Source organism: Aythya marila (assembly GCF_965140915.1).
Source record: "Aythya marila genome assembly, chromosome: 5".
NCBI lineage: Eukaryota > Metazoa > Chordata > Aves > Anseriformes > Anatidae > Aythya > Aythya marila.
In genome coordinates, this window is record NC_139046.1 from 63,724,373 (window position 1) to 63,750,151 (window position 25,779).

Consider the following 25,779-nt stretch of genomic DNA (forward strand, 5'->3'; position numbering starts at 1 on the left):
TGGCAAAAAAAAGTAACTTCATTTCACAGACCAGAATTTTTCAAAATAATGCTAGGATGCAAATATCTTCTGATTAAAACTACAAAGTTGAAAAATATAAAATGGCACCGCATAATATGACAAATAGCAGAGTGTGTATGTCATAAGGGATCCCTGCTTAACCACAGCATAGCTTTCCAATAAAAATGTTCAGCTTATCATCTGCGACAGCCTAAAGCTAGGCTGCAGAAAATAAATCGCTACCTTATTGATAGTGTTGTGCCTCTTGTCGTTGTTACAGACTATCTGATCAAGAGCATCCTGCCTGCTCACATGATCTTCCAACCACACACACACAACTTACGACAATTCTTTAGTGACAGAACCAATGCATGTTGCATTATTCAGATGAATGATGTGTTCTGATCTGTCTGATGCACTCCCGTATTGATTTTAATAAAATGAGTCTTTGGAGTTCTATTTAACCAGTATGTTCCTTCTGAACTTGACAGAACATACTGTTTTCAAATAAAATTAAGAAAAAAATATTTTGAACCTTATGTTGGAAAGACAGACATTTTATTTAATACAATATTTATTAACATTAGTTCTTTATAGCATTCTCTCTGGTAATAAAACTCAAGAGTAATAGATGATACATTTGCCACACTCCTTTTTTAGACACAAAAAAGACTGCATTTTGCATAAAGCTATCCATCTGCTCTCTTCCTCATTTTCCTTCACAAATGTGCATACACAAATCATCTCAATAACCACCCTGTCTTGTTTGCAAACTTCACAGGAACTGGAAACAAAGTTTCTCTGAGTAGCCTGCTTGCTAGAATAAAACATGACTCCTACTAAACCTATAGGAAAAATAGTTAAGTATTAACTTTGTAGAATAGCAGTATAACAGGTACATAATTGTGCATTCCAACTTTTCTATTCTTGGCCAATACCACTACCAATATTTCCTTTTCCACACTGTTCTTTCTGGAAAGAAGGCATGCATACTTTCATTCTCTCAGAATTTCTTTTACCTCTTTTCAATCTAAGACATTTTCAAGGCAAGAAAAGTGTTTCTAAAAGTTCATACTTCAAAAAGTGATTTTTTTTTTTTAAATGAAGGCACCTCTTCTTCCTTCTCATTTCCACAGCATTTGATATAATATTGCAAGATAGTAATTTATATGCTAAAGGAATTCTCTGATGGCATCTAATTAAACAATTCAATCAGAAAACAAATTAAAATGAAATATTAGAGTAACCCCATGTGTAAAATGCTGCAGTTAGAGCTTTCTGGTATTCGCAGGGTATCCTGTTGAATGTAATTCTATTACCCTTGCTAATTTCATGCCTGTTCAGCACTGCAGAACATCTGAGTTATTGACACCTTTCTCCAACAAAAAAAGGAGTAGCTCAAGCAAAAACTTTACAGCAAACTACAGATAATTATTATCTAGCCCAGCTATTTGGCAGCTGGTTTATTCAATTTATGGTAATGAAACCCAAACTTATAATTTCTTAAAGCTGACCTTCAAATTGATAAACTTGAAGCTAACCCAAACCCCAGTCAAGTTTGGACTATTCCTTCCAATGTCTTCTGTGAGTTCTGCAACATGACCCAGAATTCATAACATCTCACAGTACTAAAGCAAGATCTGATTAAAATAACATCTTATTCTGCAATCCCTGCCACAGATATTCCTTGTGAAACTCAGTTACTATCAAGTAATAGTACTATATACTAATAGTACTTATTACCAAACTGCTTGCTTATTTTTGGAATATTCTCTTCAACTTTCATACAAATGTTATTTAAGAAAAATATTTTTTGGTTTGTTTTTTGTATAGTCACAAGTTGTCACAAATTATTTTTATGCTTTAATCCATGCAAATCCATCCCTTTCTCTATGACTGAGAAGAATCACTGCCCAAAGTAACAAGACCATATGGTCACTATTACTTTCCTTGAAAAGAAGACTATCAGAACTTCACACCTACAAAACTGGAGGTATGCTCTAGCCCTATTTGGATGAATTTCCTGTATCTAACTCTTAATAGCATCTTTTGAAAAACTGCTGCTTTCATACATGCTTCCACAGTGCACTCCACTGGCACACAGGAAAAACAAAATATTTTTTCATTTATTTTTCAGTAGTCAGGAAAATCTCAAGGACTGCATGAGAGAAGTTAAAACTTGCAGGAGCTGCTGTAACTCATCCTCCAAAACAAAACGGGGGGGGGAGTATTTTACTCGTTTACCCAAGCTGACAAGACTGTCTGACAAATGGAGGTACGTGCAATCTGTACAGTGATGTGTCACATATTAAGAAATAATACAAGCCACAGAAAAGCAACTGGGCTTTAATAGTGCTGCAAACTTGTGAGCATTGCTAAGCGGGGGAAGCCCAATTCATACAGGATTAACCACCCTGCCCACTCCACCCCTCTTTAGACTGCCAGAAGAGCAGTTGGCCAAAGCTGCCTAGAAGGAGGGGAGCTTTGGTGCACTGGTGATAGGTATGCTTTGCTCTGCCTTTGCAGATTTAGGAGAAACTCGAACTGGGATTTGAACCTTCAGTAGAGGTTATGCGGAAGCAGAAAAAGATGGTTCCTCTAGATCTCTCATTTACCCGCCACCCTCCTTACTATCCAACCCACTTAGCAGACAGAGGGAGTGACTGTATGGCACCATGCAGATGTTGAAAATATAAAGGAAGATGCTAGTTAGGGATCACTCAGCAAAGCAAAGACACCAATGAGAGACTGTCCCAGCTAAAATCCCAAGTGGCTCCCGCCACTACAGCAACACTGAGGGAAAACCTTGAGCACACCCGGACGCACACGCTCTCCACACGGACTAGCAGAGTCAGGCTTACAGGGGGAGGAGAACAAGAATTCCCCTCGCGGCAACCCATTTTGGCAAAAGCAAGCAACAAATACGAAACAATGACGAGAACAAGACACACACAAACACACACACACACAAGCCAAACGCGGCGAGAGGGGATGGAGGGCGGCACACGGAAAGCTTCGGGTGGGTGAGGGGGAAAGCAAGCGGGGGGAAGGTACCTTGTATGTGCTGCTTGATGACATTTTCCAAATGGTCCAGCCTTTCTATAATCCTTAAAGTGTCCCCTTTGTCTTCCTCTAACTTTTTTTCCGAGATCGGCTCCTGCACTTTCACATAAACACTGGCAATGTAGTTGGTGACCCAGCCCACGTACAGCAGGCAAACGATGTTAGTCATTCCACTCAAAATCACGCAAGTGGACACTAAAGTTTTGGTTTTCCTGGTGCACACCATCCTGAGATCGCTCCATATAGCTCCAAAAATCCTGCGATCCAAAAAAAAACAAAAACCGCGATGAAAATAAATCCTTTCTCCCCCCTCCCCGAAGCGGAGGCCACTCAGAAGTCAGTAAATTTCCATGCAAAAAGTTCTCCGATCCACAGAACAGAAATATTTGTCGCCTACCTAGAAGGAGAGGTGGGGGTGGGGAGGGCTGATCATTAAAATCCTGGATTTTAGCACATGCAAAGAGCTAAAACTTTGCGATAGCGGTGGCGACAGCAGCCCGCAAGGCGCGCCGACCGGCGGGCTGCCCGCGGCTTTTAAGCACCGGGCATCACGGCGGCGAGCAGCCCAGCGGCCGAGCGCTGCAAACTTTGTTCCCTCCGCCGCCGCTTCCCATCGCAGCCAGCCCCAGCTCCACGATCAGCGCCGGGAAGCGGCTCGCCGGAGAGCGGGGCTCGCTCGGCCGCGGATTGACAGCCCCCGCCTCCAATACGGAGCCCGCCCTGGCGCCGAGCTTGCTGCCATCACCGCACGGCCGGCGGGGGCCCAGCGGGGCGGGGTTACGGCGGGGCCCACCTGATCCCGCGTGCACACGCAGACACACAGGCTTGGAAAGGCACATAAAGGCAAAATTCCTCTCAATAGGAAACCACGCTGATTTGAGGGATGGTGCACAGTAGAAGAATCTTTTCCATTCCTATTAGATAAAACCTATGGTAGCAAAAAGGTGACCTTATGACTGTTTTTTTTTTTTAAACATAGTCTCAAGACAGAAATTTAGCGTGAATGTGACCAGTAACAGGAACAAGGAGGCAGCTGTTAACACACTAAAAACTATTTTAAATACTATCCAGCAAAAGCTAGGAGCAGCAAATGCTTTGTCTCACGCTGTAATTTTACATATGCAGTAAATATGAGTCTCTTCTGCTTCATTAGTCGCACCCCTCAACTGACATCACCCCTGCTTGCGTGTGGAAAGCACAGCAGCTTCCAGGAGTTACTCCTCAGTCTCCTAAGCCTCTCTGAAAACTAGCTGAAATTTGGGGCAAATGGCAAGCATTTCCCCAGTGATACTCTAAAGGAGACCATCATGACAGAACTCCTTTGGAAATTAGATACTATAACTCAAGGCACTAGAATGTGAAAAAAGAGCATACGTTTACATTTTAAGAAAAAAAACATTTTAGTACTACAGGCAAGTTTACTAGATAAACCAGTCAACAAACAATTTTAAGCTTTATAAATACAAAATAATGATAGAATACGCTAATCCAGCCCCATCGCACAAGTCAATTGTCCTGCTGGTCTGTGATGATCGTTTGCCTATAGTATCATTTATTTTCCCATTTCCTGTCTTTATTCTTCAATGTTGCAGCTCCACATCTGGTAGCAAACCAGAAGCAGTTAGTGCATGTCACTGATGCCTTTAATAACAGTGTTATCTAGACTTGCTTTAATCTTTGTGAATTCTGCCTGCAGTGAGAAAATATAAATTCTTCAGCCCTGGCTATTTAGGCAGAATCGGGACTTAGCTTTGGGCTTCCCAATTTAAAGCAAAACTTACCTAAAATCAGTCCAGATAAGGGACACGTAATGCTCATTAAAAGTCGTATTTTCCATGGAGGTATATAAAATGTTAACAAACAACTGACAGCTTTTATGAACAAACATGAGTGGGTGTTGTTACTAATGACTGTCAGCAAATCCATAAGTGCCGTGGAGGTTTCAAAAAAGATGGTTAACATGTCTCACAGGCCTAATCAACTGCTTATAACAGCACATAATTGATTACCTTATTATTCTAGTAACTATTAATAGTTCATTAGCCCTCTGCTCCCAATAGTTTTCTGATCACATTTAAAATATAGTTTTATATATGGCTACATTCTCCTACCACCAAAGCCGCACTCTTCAACAGTAGAACAGCAATTCCCTGTCTCCTCGTTTGAGCCTATGTTTCACTGAAGCTAGTGTTAAAACTGTTTGACTTCATAGCAAAACCTCCAGTTGCTTTAATACATTACACTGGCTTTCACATCCCTGCTAATAATATTCTGGACTGGTCTTTTTAAAACTTCTATATTTTTGTTCCTTTTCTTGTGTGCATGTTTTCGTTTGTTTGCTTTTTGTTTTTCCAAGTTTATTTAAGTGTCTGCTGTTCAGAAGTTGGTCTTTTTTCTAATTTTGATTTATTATGTAGTATCACAATCCAGACTTGAGACTCACTTGTGCAAGGTACGATACAAATACATAATCAGTCTACTTTTATAATCTAATTGGAACAAAACCAGGAAAAGTACCAACAGGAGAAAAAGATATGGTGCCAGCCTCACATTATAGTCAGGGAGAAAACTGCAGGTAGATTGGGTAATTAAAACAAAAAAGTACAAATTATGAGGAAAGAACAAGGTCTAAGAAACTTGGTCTCTTAGATCTCCATGGTGTTTTTGAAATTTCTAGTTCAGGTATTTAAACTTGAGGCAGTGAAATCTACTGTGCAGGTCATTAAACTACATGTCTGATTTCATCCATGTCCTGGTATTGATCTGCTATGTCATGCTATGCAAATTATTTCACTTCTGTTTCACTTTAGATAGCAGAAAAAAATATCTTAGAATTTGTATACATCACAGGCTTCAATACGAATAGCCCCAAACCTCACAACTGTAATAAGATATCATTTCAAACAGTGCTAAGGAGACATTAACCTTATAAGATAGTAAATACAACCACCACTTATTATACGTTAGAGTGTTCTGTAAGAAAGACAATTCAATTACTATTTGTTACCTAGCATTACAGTTACAGGGAAGTGAAAGGATGGAAAGAAAGATATGTTTAAGAACTACATTTTTATTGGTGAATTTTGATGCAAGCTAAAGCATTTTTAGTAAGAGGGTCCTTGAAGAAAAAAGTAGTGAAGCATCACAACCAACATTATTTACATCCCATTTTACAAGAACAGGTTTCTTACACCTTGTAAGAGAACAATGGAAAAGCTCAAGTTTTAGCATTATTTTGACTGCATTCTATTCAGATTCTTAGCTGAAATACAATTAGTTTATGGAGATAAAATCTTTGTTATTATCTAGTCTGAGCAGATGCTCTTGCATTACTCCTTCCCTCTCCCCCATGATGATCATATAATTTGGAAAGATGGTACAAAATTCCAAAGGCATTCAAGAAGTAATGCTGAATTTTACACTGTGGAAAGAGACAACCAAATACATATAGAAAATTCTGAATTAATCTGTGCAGGCATTTTTCTCTAGGGTTGTTTGTTTTTTGTTTGTTTGTTTTTTTTTGAAACTATGATGTCCAAGTCTGTGTGCACACAAATCAAAAACTATCTGGCTCTTCAGTATGTATTTACCCCTTCTGAAGATGAGCTCTTTCCAACAGCTCAAGCAACAAAGCTGTTTCTTTAGCTCTTGAAAAGATAGAGCTTCCTGTATTTTGAAGATAAAGGCCATGAGCTCAGCCCCCAGGTAAGTTATCTGGTGATTTTTGGTATATGTTGTCCCTAGTCATCTCTCTCACTAAATTTAAACCAACTTACTTTAAATTATATAAAGACACATGCAGGCATTGCAGAGATGCCTTTGCATATTAGAGTTGTGTTTTGAAGTAGCAGATTTGTTGCATGAATGTTGTAGATAATGAACATGAACTAATAATAAAAAAAAAAAAAAAAAAGGAATGGAAAATAGGAAAGAAGCTGAACGGATGAAAAGTGGGGTGGAGGAAGATAAGGTAAAAATGCTGCTTCTTTGTTATCCTGGGATGTGTTATTATGATCTTTATTCCTATGCCATTTTTAACTCCTCCCTATACTCTTTCTTTTTTTCATGCTTTTTAGTGTCCATATCTGCTCTCTTTCTTTTCTTTTGTTCCCTGCCATCTTTCCCCTTCCCCATTTAAAAATAACTACCTTTAAGTTTACACCAGTTCTGTTACACTTCACCCTTTTCTGACATTGTTATGAATCATCGGTTCATTTAGGTTACACAGGGCTTTTATTTTTCACTGCTTAGAAAAGACTACCCAGCGAAGCAACAACTACTGTAATCTCATATTGCCAAACTGCACTCTCTCAAGGAGGAAAGGTAAGGTGCCATCCAACTCACGGACACTCAATGACATTTGGATGGCTAACATCCATGAAGTACCATTTCAAAACCATTCACCTAGTGCTGAAGAAGGAAATAAAGCAAACCAGAAGATACAGGAACAAGACAGAGAGAGCTATTTCAAGTTGAAAATAGAAATGGATCTTGTCTCCTGGACTGAGTGCACTATCAGTGCACGTAAAGCCATGTGAAAACATACCACATGCAAAAGAAACAGAACAGAGTTAGCAGAAACATTAAAACATCTTATGTACAAAAGCAACCTGCAAGTGATAGGGGTAGATTAGTGCACATCTTCCTCTCCTTTATTTTCAGATTCATGCTTTAGAAGATATTTGTCATCCCTCTTATACGGTTCCTATGAAATTTGTCTATAGCTTTTAAGTTTTGTTGTTTGCTGTTGTTTTTCTCCAGATGGTAATTTCCTTTCTCACTGATTGTGAGGCTTATCTTGTCCATTTGTCCTTCCAAGATGGTTTTCCATCCAAAACATCTAAAATAATTTTAAAAGTAAATTGATCTCTGCTATGCTGTTTTTGTCGGTTACTTTTATGCACTGATATGATCTACTGTCTTCTAGCAGCTCACATTGCACTACTTATTTGCCACAAAACTCTCAGTTAATTCATCTCAAGTGAACTGTATGACCAGCAACTCACCAATATGAGTAAAAGATGCAACATATGGCCTTTTGCAAGTGGCCAATTACAGTTGGTCAAGGGAGGCACTAAGTTCTGTTCTTTTCAAAGTTGCTGTGTGTCCACCCTCTGCCCCCTAATAAAACAACCATGTCCCTAAGCACCCTCAAGTGTATTCATTTTTAGGTGTTAAACCTCAGATATACTTGAAGCAGATTTCCAGAGGTTGTGGGCCACTCAATCTCTGAATCTCTTCATGTTCAGAAGCAAAAAAAGTTAGGAAATATGAAATCATTTGTAGTAACTAAAAATCTCTGCTTTCTCAACCCTGTTGTCAGTGCTGTTTCTTCTGTCTTTAACTATAAGCACACACATCTTTGCAATGTGTCAACCAAAAACTGACATAACTAAATATCCTATTTCCAAACAATGTCTAGCTCTCAACATTTAAAGACAAGAACAGTTCTTTTGTCAGGCTTTGCCTGGTAAAGCATTAACACGTTTGATGGCTTAAAGACTTTCTGTGTCAGAGGTTGCAGCCAAGCAACTGCTTACACTAGCCATGGCTTTGTCTTTACTTCACAAGTTGATGTAATCCCTTTTTGAATCTGTACTCTCTCTTATTCCAAGAAAAAGTAGTCACCTTTTCACCTGTTATTTTTCAGACCTACCATAATCCTTCTAAAATAACTCTTGCCCAACCTGAGTCTTGTATACACAGCCCCTTCTCACATGAAAGGAACTCCATACTTCAATTACTCTGTCTTAATATTACATTAAATTATAGATGGTTAGAAAAAAATGGATGACTTCTGTAGGATCAGTTAATTATTCATCCAGAAATTATAAGGAACCCAGATGGTTCTGCTTTACTGCTAGGGAGGACAGACTACAGAAGAATAATCCTGGAGAAAGCAGTTGTTTTAATTGATCCATTTTCCAATCAACATTATTCCAGTCTTTTTAAAGAACAGTTTCGGTGAGCTGTCATTCAGATAACATGACCCTCTGTTCATGTTATTTTGCCAAAGTCATGTCCAAGCATGTGATTCAGGTGAAATATGGATTCTATACCTTGAGACTTGAGACACTTTTCTAACACATTATTTCATCGGGTTTAGCAGCCACAGCCTAAGCAAACCAACATATGCATATACCTAGAACACATTAGAAATTTATTGTGTTTTTTGTTTGTTTGTTGTTTTTAATTTTATTTGTTTGGTTTTTTAAGGAATTGAAAAAGTCTTCAGTTTGGGAAATTATGGGTGTTTTTTTTTTTTTTTTTTTTTTACTTTATTTGTTTTTGTTTTTTTATAAAGCATGACTATGTCCAGGAGTAAGCTAATCTCCAATCCATTCACTGTATTAATAAATAAATAATGAAAACAAACAAAACCACACCCCAAACCAACAACTTTGTACTACTTTAAAAAAAAAATGACTCCACAGCAAGAAAGGTTTCAGTCTACTTTGGTATTATAACACCTCTTGCAGTTTGAGAAGAAATTAAAATTTTAATTTCATTGGGCCTGGAATGTCACACTGGTCTGTGCTGCAAGAACATCAAATAAAAGTAAGCAACGTATTAATATTTCTGTAAGACTTCTCTTTTTGTTTTAAAAAGAGACAACTACAAAAATGGGGGGGGGGGGGGGGGGGAGAGAAAGCCAAGAGGAAGCCTGCAAAGATAAAAATCAGTTAAAATTAAGACTTATTTCAACAGTCGTTACAGAACCACCAGCCTGTACAGCTCACTTGGTATATGATTCAGAAATTTATATATAAAGAGTCTTTAGTACTTCACATGGCACTCCTGATTTTAGACCTGCAAAAGAGTATATATAAAAAAAAAATTATTATTTTTTTTTTAATAAAGGGTGGTATCCATTTAAAAAAAAAAAAAAAAAAAGACACTTCAGGAATCTCATATGCAGTTCCAACCAGATTCTTTCCTTACTAAATAACAATATTCCAGATGGTATATATTTGAGTCATACAGGCACACTCTTTTGATGTACAACAATCACATTCTCTGCTTTTTTTTTTTTTTTTTTTTTTTTTTTGAGTGGAATACATATGCCCTATGGCCTTTGGCATAACAAATCAAGCTCACCCCCTTCCATCTTTTAAATGTTCAACAGCACTACAGTATGGAATTAGAACATAGCAGTAAATTTCATTTTTAAGACAGTCCCTTATCTCAGCCCATCCTGGGGTGGTCTTATATTAGTTGCATCCTCCACAAGAAGGTCAGAAAATGACTCATGATTATACTATCAGAACAACTGGCATCCACATAACTATTGGGTCAGTATGCTTGCTGAAAGACTGGAAGTTTCTCGTTCATATTTTCTGAATCAGTGGCTCTCAAAGCATTTTTAAAATGCCATTAGATAAAACTTACAACACCCCTTTGAGAACAGACAGCAAATACTTGTCACATTTTTGTGGAGCTACAAATTAATGGATGTCAGTGCTTGACACAGGTCAGACAAAGTTCAATACAGGCTGCAGACATGCTTCAACATGTTGAGATGATGAAGCATGAATAGTTCATGAATGTGAACTATTCTGATTCAACGGATCTGAACGGTTACATGGATCCAACCTAGATAAATATCTTAGCATTTACTTTTAAAAATTAGATGTCTTGAAAAATCATCTTGTCCATTCTGCATCATACCTGGCACAATTAGCAGTGGAGAGCTCTCATATGCCAAATGAAAAACCGCCTTTCAACACTGGCTGAAGAAAAAGTAAATACCTACTGAAAAGCTTCCTGAAGTCTGCAATGTAATTTGGAGATCTTACATCAAAAGAATAACCCCAGCCCCATCAGATACCAGTTACAGAAAAGAAATGGAGAAGAAGAGGGAGAGAAAACCACACAGCATAAATGAGAGCTATTTGTGTAACTGAAGAGAGGACTGATTGACCTATGCTTGACCAAATCTCTGAATGGTCTGTATAAATGAACAAGTTCTGTTACTAAGTTAATCAAAACCAAGTGGGGACTAGCAATGGGATTTAAAAAAAAATCTAAGCAACCTGGAAGCATAAAGTGCATTAATTTTTACAGAGGCTTACCATATGTATTGGAACCCAAAGAATTAAACTGGTCAAAAAAATAAAAAGTAAAATAACATCATACTTGTAACATGAGGAAACAGAGCACAAGTTTCACTGAGATTTGACTTACTTTAAGAGGACTGGGCTACTGAAGGTGTAAGCATGAAAAGCTGGAGTGAAAGCAAAAAAAAAAAATGAGGACTTTAGAGGAAAAAGCAATTGTGCAGCTGGAAATATTACTAGAACTGTGCAGAAAGTCTAGATGACAAGTTTAGGTGATTGTGAGTTATGTGAAGCAAGGGAAAATATTGTTCTGTTGTATTTCTGTGGGTTGATGGTACAGCAGGTTGAAATAAAATGCTGTTACATAATCTGGAAGATTTCCAGTCTGGAAACTGGCTTCAGATACAGTTAATTCTGGGCCTACAGAGTTACACCTGTTGTGAATTATAAAATTATTTACAGCTTAATTTACAGCTTGAATTTTTATCAGCACAACACACACACATGAACTGCAGCTTCTTCAGACCATGTAAGAGCTACACAATGTATTTTGTTAGCAGATACATAGCACTTCACTAGTCTAGCTTTTACTGTAATGGTCCTATGCCAGACTGCAAAAATGCTCAGGCTTTTTTTCTTCCCCTCTCTCCCCCATGTTTTTATTTGTTTGTTGTTGTTATTGTGTTTGTTGTTTTTTTGTTGTTGTTTGTTTTTGTTTTTTAAACTGGAGGACTACAATCAGAACACATTTTTATTTATTTACTTTTATGTACTGAAATGGTTTCACCCTTCCTTGTATTGTCTTTTCTTGTCAACTTCAAAACTAAACAGGATTCTATTGTCATTATGGCCACTGTTTTGTCCTTTCTCCTTTGCCAAATTCACACTGTGTGTCAGAAAAACACATTCATAGAATCATTTAGGTTGGAAAACACAAAGATCATTAAGTCTAACCATTAACCTAGCACTTCCAAGTCTACCACTAACCCACATCCCTAAGCACCACATCCACACATCTTTTGAATACTTCCAGGGATGGTGACTCAGCTACTTCCCCAGGCAGCCTGACCCAATGCTTCACAACCCTTTCAGTGAAGAAATTTTTCCTAATAACCAACCTAAACCTCCCCTGGCAAATTTATTCCTTTGCTAGTCTTAAATAGCCTGCACATTAAGAATGATCACCTTGTTTAACAAAATCACCTACTTTCATAAGGCTTAAGGCAAAGAAGGGTGTGAATTTCAACTTGCCTCTCCTAATGACACTTCATAGTGTTTCCAGTCAAGGAAACACCACCAATCAGCAATACAAGATCTTTTAGAAAAGCAAGCAGCTGACTTTCAAAAAACTACAAGACAATTTGGGCTTAAGAGTGAAGTACAATCTGTTTAAATCATATCACCTCTCTCCCTCCTTAGAACATCCAGCTGTGTGTTTAAAACTATCCAGTCTAATGATGCGGATTTCCTTAGACCCTTTCTTGTGATTCAGCTGCAACAGCTTCTTGCTAAAAATATTCCAACTGGAGCTGGAAGTTAAAATTTTCAACCATCAACTAGAATAATGTAGCTGACATGTCTTCAGGCAATTGCAGTGTGGCATCTACAGACAGCACTGTGCTAAAACACAAATTTTATTTATCTTTAACATCACCTCATGTTCAGACTTACATATTGTTATATTAGCAATATACATAGGCCAGAACTGTTGTGCCATCTTCACAGCAGCAACTCAGGTTAAGCACAGCCATAAAATCCTGCGAACCAAAACACCTTTTTTCAACGCAATAGGGAGAAGGGGAAAGAATTCATCTGAAATAAATCAGCATAGTTCTGTTGAAACCATAAAAGAACATCAGCTTGTATCAGCTAAACATCTGAGTTCCTTTATTTCATATCTTGTTCATTGAAGGACCTTCTAATTTGTTGTAGTTATTGTTACAGGATGAAGTTTACAATTTACACAAGTCTGTAGTGAATGCAAGGTGTCCAACCTAGCTGTATTTCCAACTGACAATTTACTGAGGCTTGCAGTGTTTCTACCTACCAAAATGTTTGCTACTGTTTCAGAGGTCACTCAGCATATATATCCGAAGGGAAATTATAAATCACAGGGAAAGACTAACAAGTTAACATAACATCATCTACTTTACACTGACGTTGGTATAGATGGCCTGTGGCAATATGTTAGGAGAATATGATGTTAAGAAGAAAGTGCAATATAGGCCATAGCAGATTTGTTCTGTGTGGAGTTTGCTACAGAATTTGCTTTCTCTGTAGCTTGGACATAACGTAGTTCTTTTAGCCACGGAAATTCTGCCTAAGGCTCAAGGTGCTATTTACTACAGTCTCATGCTTTCTACACAGGGCTTGCCTCAGCAAATTCAGTACTTTCACCGAAGTGTTACAATGGTTTGATTGAAAGTCCTTCAGAAATAAAAATTTTAACTCTGAGAATTAATATGTATTCTTGGTGGGTCATTACTCCTAAAGAAAAGTAGGGTAAAGTGTCACTACTAGTAACTCCCTGATGACAGTCCTTCCTCCTCCTGTATCTGCATTTCTCAAGTCAAGTCCCCTAGGAAAAAGACAATATAGAATGAAGATTCACATACTGTTTTGCATAGTAAACAGTCCATACAAATAGTATTTTAGGTTCTTCCAGTGGAAAGTAAAGACCAAAGGGTAGACGGGGTGGAAGATTATGAGAAAATATAGGAAAACAACTCAACCTTTAGGAAACAGAAAAAAAGAAGGTACCCAAAAAATTGTATTTAGCAAAATTGCTTCTTCATCCAGTAACACAAGATATAAAGCTGTGTTTTTTCTCTGAAGAAAAGGACCCCTGGACCAGCTAAAGAGAAGCATCAAATTTTTGGTTCATTTTCTAGTGATACTCATTTATTTTACTCCCTGTTCTAAAAGACTTGAAGTACAAAAATGTTCCAATGTATTTTTTTCCCCAGCTCAAGCAATTTCCACCAGTTTTCACTTAAACTACCCCAAGCCAAGCATTATTTCATTAAAATGCTGTGTTCTGAGGATTACTCAAATAATCAAATATATAAATATATAGTCAAATAATATTTCTGTAAAGTATCCACAGAACTAAGTGATAGCAGGATGCAGAACACACAGCTAGCTGTTAAGAGCAGTAATAGCTGCAGTTGCCCTTTCAGATGATAGGAAAAACAGGTAGCCATAACTATGGAGTTGTCATCATAGTGTTTTTTGTTGTTGTTGTTGTTTGTTTTTTACCAGTGCCTTCTGTTTGCTATTCAGGATCTGAATACAAGTTCATTGCATTCATTTCTCTTAGTAATTTGTTTTTATACAAGTGCGTTTGGTTCCACTCCAGTAAAATGGTATTTAAAACATTCAGCATACAGCAATTTTGTAACTTTGGTGTTTTGTATTAGTGTATCTATTGGTAAAATGTTTTCAAGTCAGTTTGTGGTAAAGAACTAATAAGATGGACAACATTTCTTCTGTGGTGCTAACAGCTTAGGTTTGTTGTAATTTCTTGAAGAGTCAAACTGACATCATCCTATACCTCTATCACCATCTTGAAACTTCAGTTGGAAGTTTTTTTACAAGGCCTGAACACAGAAGTTAAATTCCCTTAAATCTTGAAGGGTAGTACAAATACTAAGCTTCTCAGAAAATTCTGGGGGAAAAAAAAAAAACAAAAAAACAAAAAACACCACACTACAGTCCTCCAGGAGGAGAAAGAAGACTATTCACAGTTTCTTGTTTTGTTTGGGAGGTTATTTTGCTTTAAGGAAAATATCTTAACAGCTGTGAAAAACACAAAAGGAGTAAAAGCAAACTGCCGCAAGTCCCCTTCATTAAGGCATGTTTTCCAGTTCTCCGTGTCTAGAAAAAGAACCTAGGAGAAAATCTGTACTATTCCAAGGCTGCTTCATTATTTTTGTTTTGCTTAAATGAGGCAACATACATCAATTCAACAGCAAGAAAGAAAGAATCCTCTTTTTCCTCTGATGTGTGGATATAGGCAATGAAATAGCTTACATCTTGGCTGAGATCAAAATTTCATCATTACTACTGCCATAGTGAGATAAAATATCACTTTGTTGATCAAAGGCTAGAGAATAGTATTACTATAGACAACAAGCAGGAAATATTTAAAACTAATTCATGTCTACTGTTAAGAAGATACTCATTTATTCCGATCAGTTTAAAAAAAGGAGAAAACAACTCCCAATGACTAAAATAACTACATTATTTCTTTAAAGGCATTAACTTTAGGCAACACGCAGCACTAATACAATGAATTGAGAAATATTCATTTCTTCCTTGGGATAATTTTCACAAAGAGGGCAAGCATCACTCTCAAGTCTGATTTTAAAACTTTTGCCTAAAATCTTGCTAGTTTGTTTCTTTCAAGCTTTTACATAGAATGAATGCTTTTTTGTGGGAAAAAGCATTTTAATTAAAAGCTTTGTTTTGCTTTTTTTTTTTTTTAAACCAATGTAAGGTTTGATTACAAACCACGCTAACTTAGAATTCTTTTCTTACTAAGCAAAAGTTTTAATGCTGCATATGTATGCTGCATTAGTACTAAACTGCTTGATATTCCTACCATGAAATAAAAAGAAAGGTCTATTGGTTTATTGATAACAAATGTGTCCTTTAAGAGAAAAGAAACCATGGAATATTTTAGAGAGAAACTGATCCAAGAGCAGGTTTACAATCCTGTAGGACATTAAGACTTTTTGAAACCATAGTACCTCTACCAGGCTTTAAAAAAAAAAGAGAGAGAGAGAAAGAGAAAATAACACTGTTGTATCTCAAAACACAAGCCTTTAGAAAGCATCTGAAACATTTACTTGCAAGTTTTAATCCATCTTTAATGGATATCCTAAATCAAGACACGAGATGTCACATGCTTTATATTCATCTTTATGAACTGGAAATAGAATACCTTTCATACCAGATTGGATATAAAGCTCTTGCACTGTTTCTGTGTTGGAGAACATCATAAACTCAGAAATTTTGTTCTGCAGCTGGAGTTCAATTATTTTAAATAAAGTTTGGTAGTTTTTAATTTATTGGACATGGAGCAGAATTATGACTATGCTTACAGCAATAATGCTGCCCAGAATTGACAGAAGGGACAGTAGGAACTCCTCGCTATGTATATGTATATGGCAGTACTTGGTTGCCAAGCAAGGCATCTGGGTTGCATGACAAAATCATAACCCTTGCTAGTCTGTGTCATTCTGTCCTCCTCTAATGACAGCACTGCCTTGCAGACAGGTTAATGATCCTGCTTGCTGCTTTGATCAACAAAGCTGGCTCCTCTCCCTCAGGCACCAGAGACTCGAACAGATCACTTTGATTTCTGCTGTTTGACTTAGAGAAAGAGCATTAAAGTGGCATCAGGGCACAAGAATAAGACTGAGCTTACAACTAGTAGAAAGAAAAAGAGCAGACAACTTCTCCAGATTTTAGAAAGGAATCTAGGGAGCACTGAAGTTTGATTCAAAATATATAAAACCCTCCTTAAACAGGATCCTCCTTAAACATCTAACATTAATGACACCTTTGCTTGTTTTTAATATTAAAGGCCTCTGCCTTTCCTCACCCTTACTTGTTAGGTGACCATCTTCATCAGATATCAGTCTCATGTTTTCCTTAGACCTCTACTGGGTGTTGAAATACTTGAAAAAGTCCTTTTTATTGTCTAACCCCACAGTGGCCATTGTCAACTCAAACTGAGCTTTGGCTTTTCTTGTTTTCTCCCTGCAGATATGAACTACAGCTCTATAATCTCCCTGTGAAGCCTGACAAGATTGCATACTTTCTTTTTCTGCAGAGGAGAGGTCTGGCACCTAAAATCTTATCTGAAGTTGTAGAATTGGCAAATAAATCATGATTAGAGTCTCTGTTTTCAGATTGCCTTCAAAAAGCAAAGGATTTCCCTTAAAATCTTTTATATCTTCCCTCTCATTCCCTTTGTCCACGCCCCACCGCATAAGTATTCCCTCAATGTTTTAAAGGTTTTGATGAGTTCCAGCTAGACACCCAAATCAGGTAAAACCTAACTAGCAGCTACTACGCTGAGTTGGAGGTAAATAAAAATAACAATTCTGCAACTGCAATTCTCTCTCTGTTTTTATTCATGAAATTTAAGAACCGCTGAAATTGCTAAAAATACGTTTTGTGTCACTGGCAGCAGAAATCTAGAACTGAAATTTTGCTAGGTGCCATTGCCAAAAGCTGCATTCTTCCTGCAATATAAGTATCTAGCAGAGCTGAAGTAGAACACAGATGGAGGCTAAAGGAGGCTTAACACCACTGATTCATGCATCACTGCTGCTGGGCTTTGCTGAACATTTCATTAGGTTGCTTTCTTTCCAGTAGGCTAACACAATGAATCTAAATCAGAGACCAATAATTTCATTAACTGATTGAAGCTGGTTGGATTGGAACATCAAAGATTTGGCAAGACTAAATTAGAGGCTGTATATTTACACAGTGTTCTCTGTTAGTGAAGAATGACTGAGGCAGTGTTCATTCATTAAAGGAACTTATTGGACAGTAAATTTTATGTCTGTTCAAGTCAAGACTTTTTCCAAACATTTAACAGACAGCTCAAGTATGAAAAAAGGGAATCTACTACCACTTACCTAAAAAGCACTATTCGGAAGTCTGAAGTTGTATCTTTGTCCTTCACTGGTTACAAGAAAAGTCTTCATCTTATAGCACTATCTTTCCTGGAGGGCAGTTTCCACTACCCACGTATAAACATTAAATCCTGGTGGTAAAAATTGCTTCTTTTCTCTCCGAGTTGCAGCTGCAGATAGAAAGTTTTCTTGAGACTAATAGGATTGTCTGACAGTTAGAGAATTATAATACTGTTAAACCTGATTGCTCAGAAAAACCAAGAAGCTATTTTAATAGAATGTTCCCTTTCAGATCAAGCCTATAGAGTTATAGATTGAAACAATGACTCTTACCTTTTTATATATTATATTTCTTTGGTGACACTAAAGCACCCCATTCTGTGGCTATTACTCCCCCTCAAAAATAAGGATTTAAAAACTTGCAAGAAATTAGATCAAAAAAAGCATCTAACTACATCAAAGCTGCTTACAAAACTGGAAGTATGATTGTATTTGGTATTCTACATGTTCAGGCAAAATAGTACTTGTTTGTACTTTTATTTACCATGAAGAATATGTGTTTTGAGTTTCAATGTTATTCTGTAGAATAAGGATACAATGGATCCAGCTATTCGCTCCTTTAAATAGTTTTACACACACAGTAAGAACTCAAGATTCACTCAAGTTAGATTTCTCTTAGTATTGGTTTTAAGACTCTGCCTTCCCCTTTCCCCCAAAGTTCTGTTTTAACAGGCATCATAAGCAAAACAGCCCAGAAGACTCTCATGTACCTTCATTCATTGTCATACAACACATAATTAATTTGCTAAGGTGGGCATAAGACACATGCAAGATATATCTACAGTTTAAGAGTCAAACAGTTTCACTTCTTCTGGGTTTTTCCTGGAACACCTGGAAGTCTCATGAGAGATTTTGCCTTCAAAAACAGCAAAAAAATAAGTGACTGCTTAGCAGCCAATAATTAAAAGACAACTACGCATTGACAACCAAGATGGCATTTTATTGAAAGTTTTATACAAAATGAAGGCAGAAGCCCAAAGAACTTCTCTATTGTTATTTCAGGGCTAAACCCGGCACCCTTTTATTAACAGACATTTTCTTCAGTAGATATTAAATGAGATAAAGGTCACCTTCTCCAGTTACTGAAGGCAGGCTTTTCAATAACATGTAGATTAAGTTCAAGTGATTGTTAGGCAGATGGCGAGAGAGTCCATCTGACAGACACAAAATATACTCTTCATGCAGCAACTAAAGCACCTTGATATACTATTTGTTCATCCAAGACCCTCAGCCAAGGAAGGTTCCTGAGTTACATTCTTGCTGTCTTCCCAGTAAACAGTGTTTGAATTATTATGCAACTCACAGAAGTCTATTTTAAGATTCTGTGCTTTCATTACTGTACATACAGAGAAGGTTTTCTCCTGGCATTTGAATAATGTGTCTATATCTAGCAGGTGTGTTTTCCTTCCAGAATATTTTTAATAACTTCCTGAAAAATAATCAGCAGATTTGGAACAGAATGAGTTAGAATTATGGTGATGGGCATATGGCACTATGTTTAGCAGTGCCCAAGGACGACACCATACTAAAAAAAAAAAAAAAAAAATAGTATTAAGATCATAGGTATAACAGAGTAAGCAAGTCAAGAGAGAACATCCACACATCTGATTTTCAGGTCAGCACACAGCACCCATACACTGCTATTTCTTGTATTTTTGTGCACAGTCTAAGAGTTGAAGCATCCTTGGTACCCTTCACCACTCCAGCTAGAACCCAGCTTCTGGATCAAGGGAAGCACCTGATTATATATCTTCTCAGAGAAACACAGTTACCATCACACAGATGTTCCTCCTTCAGGCATGCAATTAAAATGATCTTATTGCAGGCAATAAATGCACATTCTTTGGGATCTTAGAAGCAAGCACTATCATTTGCATATAAAGGTTCCGTATTCCTTTCTCTCTCCGGGATCTGGCATTTTTTCTGGCAAGCATCTCAGTGAACAGATCCCAGCCAGATGAATCTTTGAAGAAGCAAGCAACAGATGTATCCCACATACTGACAGAGCATACTTGAGTGATATCAGTTAGGATAGGGAGGTTTCTTGCTCAAAATAAAACTCACTGCACGATTCCTTTTGCAAGTTCTCTGCAACCAGAGGGTTCAGACTGACAAAAGTGCTGCAGAAAGATTACCTTAGCTGTGGTAAGATAATATAGCAGTTTTATATGAATCCAAGCCGATTTGATGAGATTCATTTCAAATAAGCTCACATTCAACTTTATGACAATCTGTGACCTCTAGGCCTTGCATCAGCAGTTGGCTCAAGTAGGCTGAGTAAGGAAAAAAATTCCATAAACGATTTGATTTTTTTTCTAGCTCAGAGATTTTTACTAGCTCAGAGCTTTGGCCACTTGCCCAGTGAGCTCTCAATTATTTTAAGTCATTCAGTTACAGCAAAAATAATACCTCCTCATTAATAAGATAAGAATTATATGTTTAAGCGCCAGTTTACAGTGTTAGAATTACAGAATATCATCAATTTGCTGACAGAAGAAACATCGGAATTCAACCTCTGCTTTCCTTTGAACACAATCAAGATGATCTTACCAATGCCCAAAGCCGTGAGACTGAACAGATGGCATGCTTACAAGAATATTTGGGCTAAAAAACATTTACTTATTAAGATGAGAGGAGTGGATTCCCCCTTCAAAACAAGGGCACTATACGCATGGTGGCCATGGGAAGCAGCAGCACTAGTACAGGTTATTAAGAATTCTGGCAACAGCAGGAACTTCTCACAATGAATCCTGAAATTCTTTAATGCTCAATATTTTGTAACGCAGCTGGCGGTTAAAATCTGTAGACTTTTTGCATGCTGTATATCTCCCTGCTTTTCTCAACTTCAAACTGTCTACCCCTACAAGACAACCTTTGTGTCTTTTCTACAACCTCTCCCTATAAACCTATTTTGTGTCAGATTGCAAGCAACTGAAAGGTGTGCTTCTATGCTAGTGCTGTATGTATGTGCTAGTTTGATTCCAACAGCAGCATGGACTTCTTTCTCTGCAAGTTTGGGCATAACTCACCTGGTGATTGTAGCAACAGGATCTTAAAATTAGCCTCCTTCCTGAGATGTTAAGCTATCCCAAGATATATATAATGTTTGGCACCTGTGCTTCATGACTTACATGGCTTTATTAGTGACTCCTACTATTTCACAGGTGTATGCAATCTTGTAATCATAAAAACATCTTTTGAGGGGATGAAGCCAACACAGAACGTCACAAAAACTTACATGTTTCAGTGCTCAAGCAAAGGAAAAGCCAGACAACTACCTAGGCAAGACACAAACACACTGATTCAAAGTTCTGAAGATTTAAGAAGTTTTATGGTTTTGTTTATCTAAAGCCAAGAACTAATGACCTGAACACTCTCCACATGTTTATTATTAGAGGATTTTACTAGCAGAAGCTGGGGAGAATAATAGTGGATGCATTCTTTATATGGAATCATTAGCTGACACAAAGGTAAAAACCCAACTGCAGCTGTAACTGCTATTCAAACAATTAGCACTGGCTATGCAAAACACAGAGGCAGCTATAATGAGGTCTATTTTAAGAATATTTCTGTATGTGTATCACAATAAAGCCTGTGGATTTAAGAACAAGCATACACAGAGTATAACAAAGTTCTTTATTATTATGCAGATGTGCAATGCATACAATATTCCCAGCATATTTTGTGTCGTTTGCCCATGGAAGAAATTAAACCATTCATAATGAATAATAATAATAAAAAAAAGCCTAATGTGACAAGTACAGATTTTTACTTTATTATTTAACTGAACCATTACTGCTTCTATTAACTAAAAACTGCTTCAAGATCTTTGAAATTAGAATCACCTCTCTATCCTGGAAAGTATAAGTCACATCCATAGTTTCACCTTTACAGCTCCTTATACAAGTACGTGCTCAGTACTTGCACATTAGCAGAGAATTGGTCTAGGTATTATAGCCACCATATTTGCTAATCTAGTGGAAAGCATACATCCTTGAAAAATACATCACAAAATTCGTGCTCTAAAAATAAATTTAAAACCCCACAGTAAGAAAGAATGTGGACATAGACAAGCAAATTGATAGCATAAAAGTTTGCTACATCAAGGTTTCACATTTATGTATTAAAAATTCAAAACATAAGGAAAACCTTCACACCCCATCTCAGTAAATCTCTCTCACCCCCACTTTATTTTGATTTACAGGATACATATATAAAACACAAGTTCTTCATTCAAATTCAACCCTTGAAGGTATCCTAAGATACTTGGAGTAATTGCAAAAGTCAAAGCCAGAAATATAGACTCTCTTCTTAGGGGAACAGAGGGCCCTATTTGTCAGCCTGACCCTACCCGTAGGGAAGTGTGCTGCCTCCCTGGGGCCAGGGTCAGGGACGTTGCCAGGAGGCTTCCCAACCTGGTATGCCCCTCTGATTATTATCCTCTTTTGATAGTCCAGGCAGGTAGTGATGGCATTGAAGAGAGAAGCCTGTAGGCTATCAAACGAGACTTCAGGGGGCTGGGACGGTTAGTGGATGGAGCAGGAGTGCAGGTGGTGTTTTCGTCCATCCCCACGGTGGCAGGGAGGGGTACAGAGAGAACAAGGAAAGCCCACCTGTTAAACACGTGGCTCCGGGGCTGGTGCCAACGCAGAAATCTTGGGTTTTTTGACCATGGGGCACTTTACTCAGCACCCAGCCTGATGGCCACAGATGGGTCCCTATCTTTTAGGGGAAAAAGGATCCTGGGCCAGGAGTTGGCAGGGCTCATTGAGAGGGCTTTAAACTAGGTAGGAAGGGGGATGGGGCTGAAGCAAGGATTGTTGGAACTGTGCCAGGGGGAACAATGGCAAGGCCAGGGGATAAGGCAATGGCCCAGCTGAAGTGCATCCACACCAACGCACGCAGCATGGGTAACAAACAGGAGGAGCTGGAAGCCATCGTGCAGCAGGCAGGCTACAACTTGGTTGCCATCACGGAGACGGGGTGGGACCAGTCTCATGACTGGAGTGCTGCAATGCCTGGCTATAAGCTCTTCAGAAGGGACAGGCAGCACAGAAGGGGTGGTGGTGTGGCTCTCTATATTAGAGAGTCGAGGTTGTAGAACTCGAGGCTGGGAATGACAAGGTTGAGTCCCCCCTTTGGGTTACGATTGGCAGGGCCAACAAGGCTAGTGTCCTGGTCGGGGTCTGCTATAGACCGCCGAACCAGCATGAGGAGACGGATGAGGAATTCTACAGGCAGCTGACAGAAGTTGCGAAATCTTCAGCACTTCTTCTCGTGGGGGACTTCAACTTCCCTGACATATCCTGGAAGCACAACACAGCCCAGAGAAAGCAGTCTAGGAGGTTTCTGGAGAGCGTGGAAGATAGCTTCCTGACGCAGCTGGTTAGTGAACCTACCAGGGGTGGCGCCCCGCTAGACCTTCTCTTCTCAAACAGAGAAGGACTGGTGGAGGATGTGATTGTCAGGAGCTGTCCTGGGCAGAGTGACCACAAAATGGTGGAGTTCACTATTCTTGGCGAGGCCAGGAAGGGGACTAGTAAAACTGCTGTATTGGACTTCCAGAGGGCTGACTTTGAGCTGCTCAGGACACTGGTTGGTGGAGTCCCTTGGGAGGCGGTTCTGAAGGGCGGAGGGGTCCAGGAAGGCTGGGCGCTCTTCAAGAGGGAAATCTTAATGGCGCAGGAACGGTCTGTCCCCATGTGCCCAAAGATGAGCTGGCGGGGAAGAAGACCAGCCTGGCTCAACAGAGAATTGTGGCTTGATCTTAGGAGGAAAAAGAGGGTTTATAATCTTTGGAAAAGTGGGCAGGCCACTAGGGAGGACTATAAGGATGTTGCGAGGCTGTGCAGGGACAAAATTAGGAAGGCCAAAGCTCATCTGGAGCTCAATCTGGCTACTGCCGTTAAAAATAACAAAAAAACGTTTTTATAAATACATCAACACAAAAAGGAGGACTAAGGAGAATCTCCATCCTTTACTGGATGCGGGGGAAAACCTAGTTACAAGAGATGAGGAAGATGTGGAGGTGCTTAATGCCTTCTTCGCCTCAGTCTTCAGCGGCAATACCGGTTGCTCTCTGGATACTCAGTACCCTGAGCTGGTGGAAGGGGATGGGGAGCAGGATGTGGCCCTCACTATCCATGAAGAAATGTTTGGTGACCTGCTACGGCACTTGAATGTGCACAAGTCGATGGGGCCAGATGGGATCCACCCAAGGGTACTGAGAGAACTGGCGGAGGAGCTGGCCAAGCTACTTTCCATCATTTATCGGCAGTCCTGGCTATCGGGGGAGGTCTCAGTTGACTGGTGGCTAGCAAATGTGACGCCCATCTACAAGAAGGGCTGGAGGACTGACCCGGGAAACTACAGGCCTGTCAGTTTGACCTCAGTGCCAGGGAAGCTCACGGAGCAGATCCTCCTGAGAGTCATCACGCAGCACTTGCAGGGCAAGCAGGCGATCAGGCCCAGTCAGCATGGGTTTATGAAAAGCAGGTCCTGCTTGACAAACCTGATCTCCTTCTATGACAAAGTGACGCGCTGGGTGGATGAGGGAAAGGCTGTGGATGTGGTCTACCTTGACTTCAGCAAGGCTTTTGACACCGTTTCCCACAGCATTCTCCTCAAGAAACTGGCTGCTCTTGGCTTGGACTGGCGCACGCTTTGTTGGGTTAGAAACTGGCTGGATAGCCGGGCCCAAAGAGTCGTGGTGAATGGAGCCAAGTCCAGTTGGAGGCCAGTCACTAGTGGCATTCTCCAGGGCTCGGTGCTGGGGCCGGTCCTCTTTAATATCTTCATCGATGATCTGGACGAGGGCATCGAGTGCACCCTCAGTAAGTTTGCAGATGACACCAAGCTAGGCACGTGTGTTGATCTGTTTGAGGGTAGGAAGGCTCTGCAGGAGGATCTGGATAGGCTGCACCGATGGGCTGAGATCAACTGCATGAAGTTCAACAAGGCCAAGTGCCCGGTCCTCCACCTGGGGTGCAATAACCCCAAGCAGAGCTACAGGCTGGGAGAGGAATGGTTGGAGAGCTGCCAGGCAGAGAAGGACCTGGGAGTGATGGTGGATAGTCGGCTGAATATGAGCCAGCAGTGTGCTCAGGTGGCCAAGAAGGCCAACAGCATCCTGGCTTGTATAAGAAGCAGTGTGGCCAGCAGGGCTAGGGAGGTGATCGTCCCCCTGTACTCGGCTCTGGTGAGGCCGCACCTCGAGTACTGTGTTCAGTTTTGGGCCCCTCACTACAAGAAGGAGATGGAGGTGCTTGAGCGGGTCCAGAGAAGGGCAACGAAGCTGGTGAGGGGCCTGGAGAACAAGTCCTACGAGGAGCGGCTGAGGGAGCTGGGCTTGTTCAGCCTGGAGAAGAGGAGGCTCAGGGGCGACCTTATTGCTCTCTATGGGTACCTCAAGGGAGGCTGTAGCGAGGTGGGGGTTGGTCTGTTCTCCCACGTGCCTGGTGACAGGACGAGGGTAAATGGGCTAAAGTTGCGCCAGGGGCGTTTTAGGTTGGATGTTAGGAAGAACTTCTTCACTGAAAGGGTTGTTAGGCATTGGAACAGGCTGCCCAGGGAAGTGGTGGAGTCACCATCCCTGGAAGTCTTCAAAAGACATTTAGATGTAGAGCTTAGGGATATGGTTTAGTGGGGACTGTTAGTGTTAGGTCAGAGGTTGGACTCGATGATCTTGAGGTCTCTTCTAACCTAGAAATTCTGTGATTCTATAGAAGAGAAGGGCCCTACAAAAATCACCAAATGCAACTGCCTGACCACCTCAGGACTAACCAAATGTTAAAGCACATTAATGAGGGCATTATCCAACTGCCTCTTGAATACTGACAGGCCTGGGGCATCAACTGTCCCCATAGGAAGCCTTTCCCAGCGTTTGACCACTCTCATGGTAAAGACATTTTTCCTCATGTCCAGCTTTGTGCCATTCATAATACACAGAC

The 25,779-nt window shown here is 39.5% G+C and overlaps 1 protein-coding gene across 7 annotated transcripts in view; it reads right to left on the reverse strand.

Moving 5' to 3' along the window:
• The window catches only part of GALNT18 (polypeptide N-acetylgalactosaminyltransferase 18), a 345,491-nt gene that overhangs the window by 249,960 nt on the left and 69,752 nt on the right, over nt 1-25,779 (reverse strand). For 5 of the 7 annotated variants that reach the window (XM_082760491.1, XM_082760492.1, XM_082760493.1 and 2 more), the window contains exons 1-2: nt 3,461-3,740; nt 3,055-3,320 (exon numbers count right to left, since the gene is read on the reverse strand). In XM_082760491.1, the coding sequence (XP_082616617.1) occupies nt 3,055-3,289 (235 nt within the window). In that variant the 5' untranslated portion in view covers nt 3,290-3,320; nt 3,461-3,740. Of the gene's footprint in view, nt 1-3,054; nt 3,321-3,460; nt 3,741-25,779 lie in introns of those variants that run through there. The other 2 variants (XM_082760495.1, XM_082760494.1) reach the window with 2 other exon arrangements.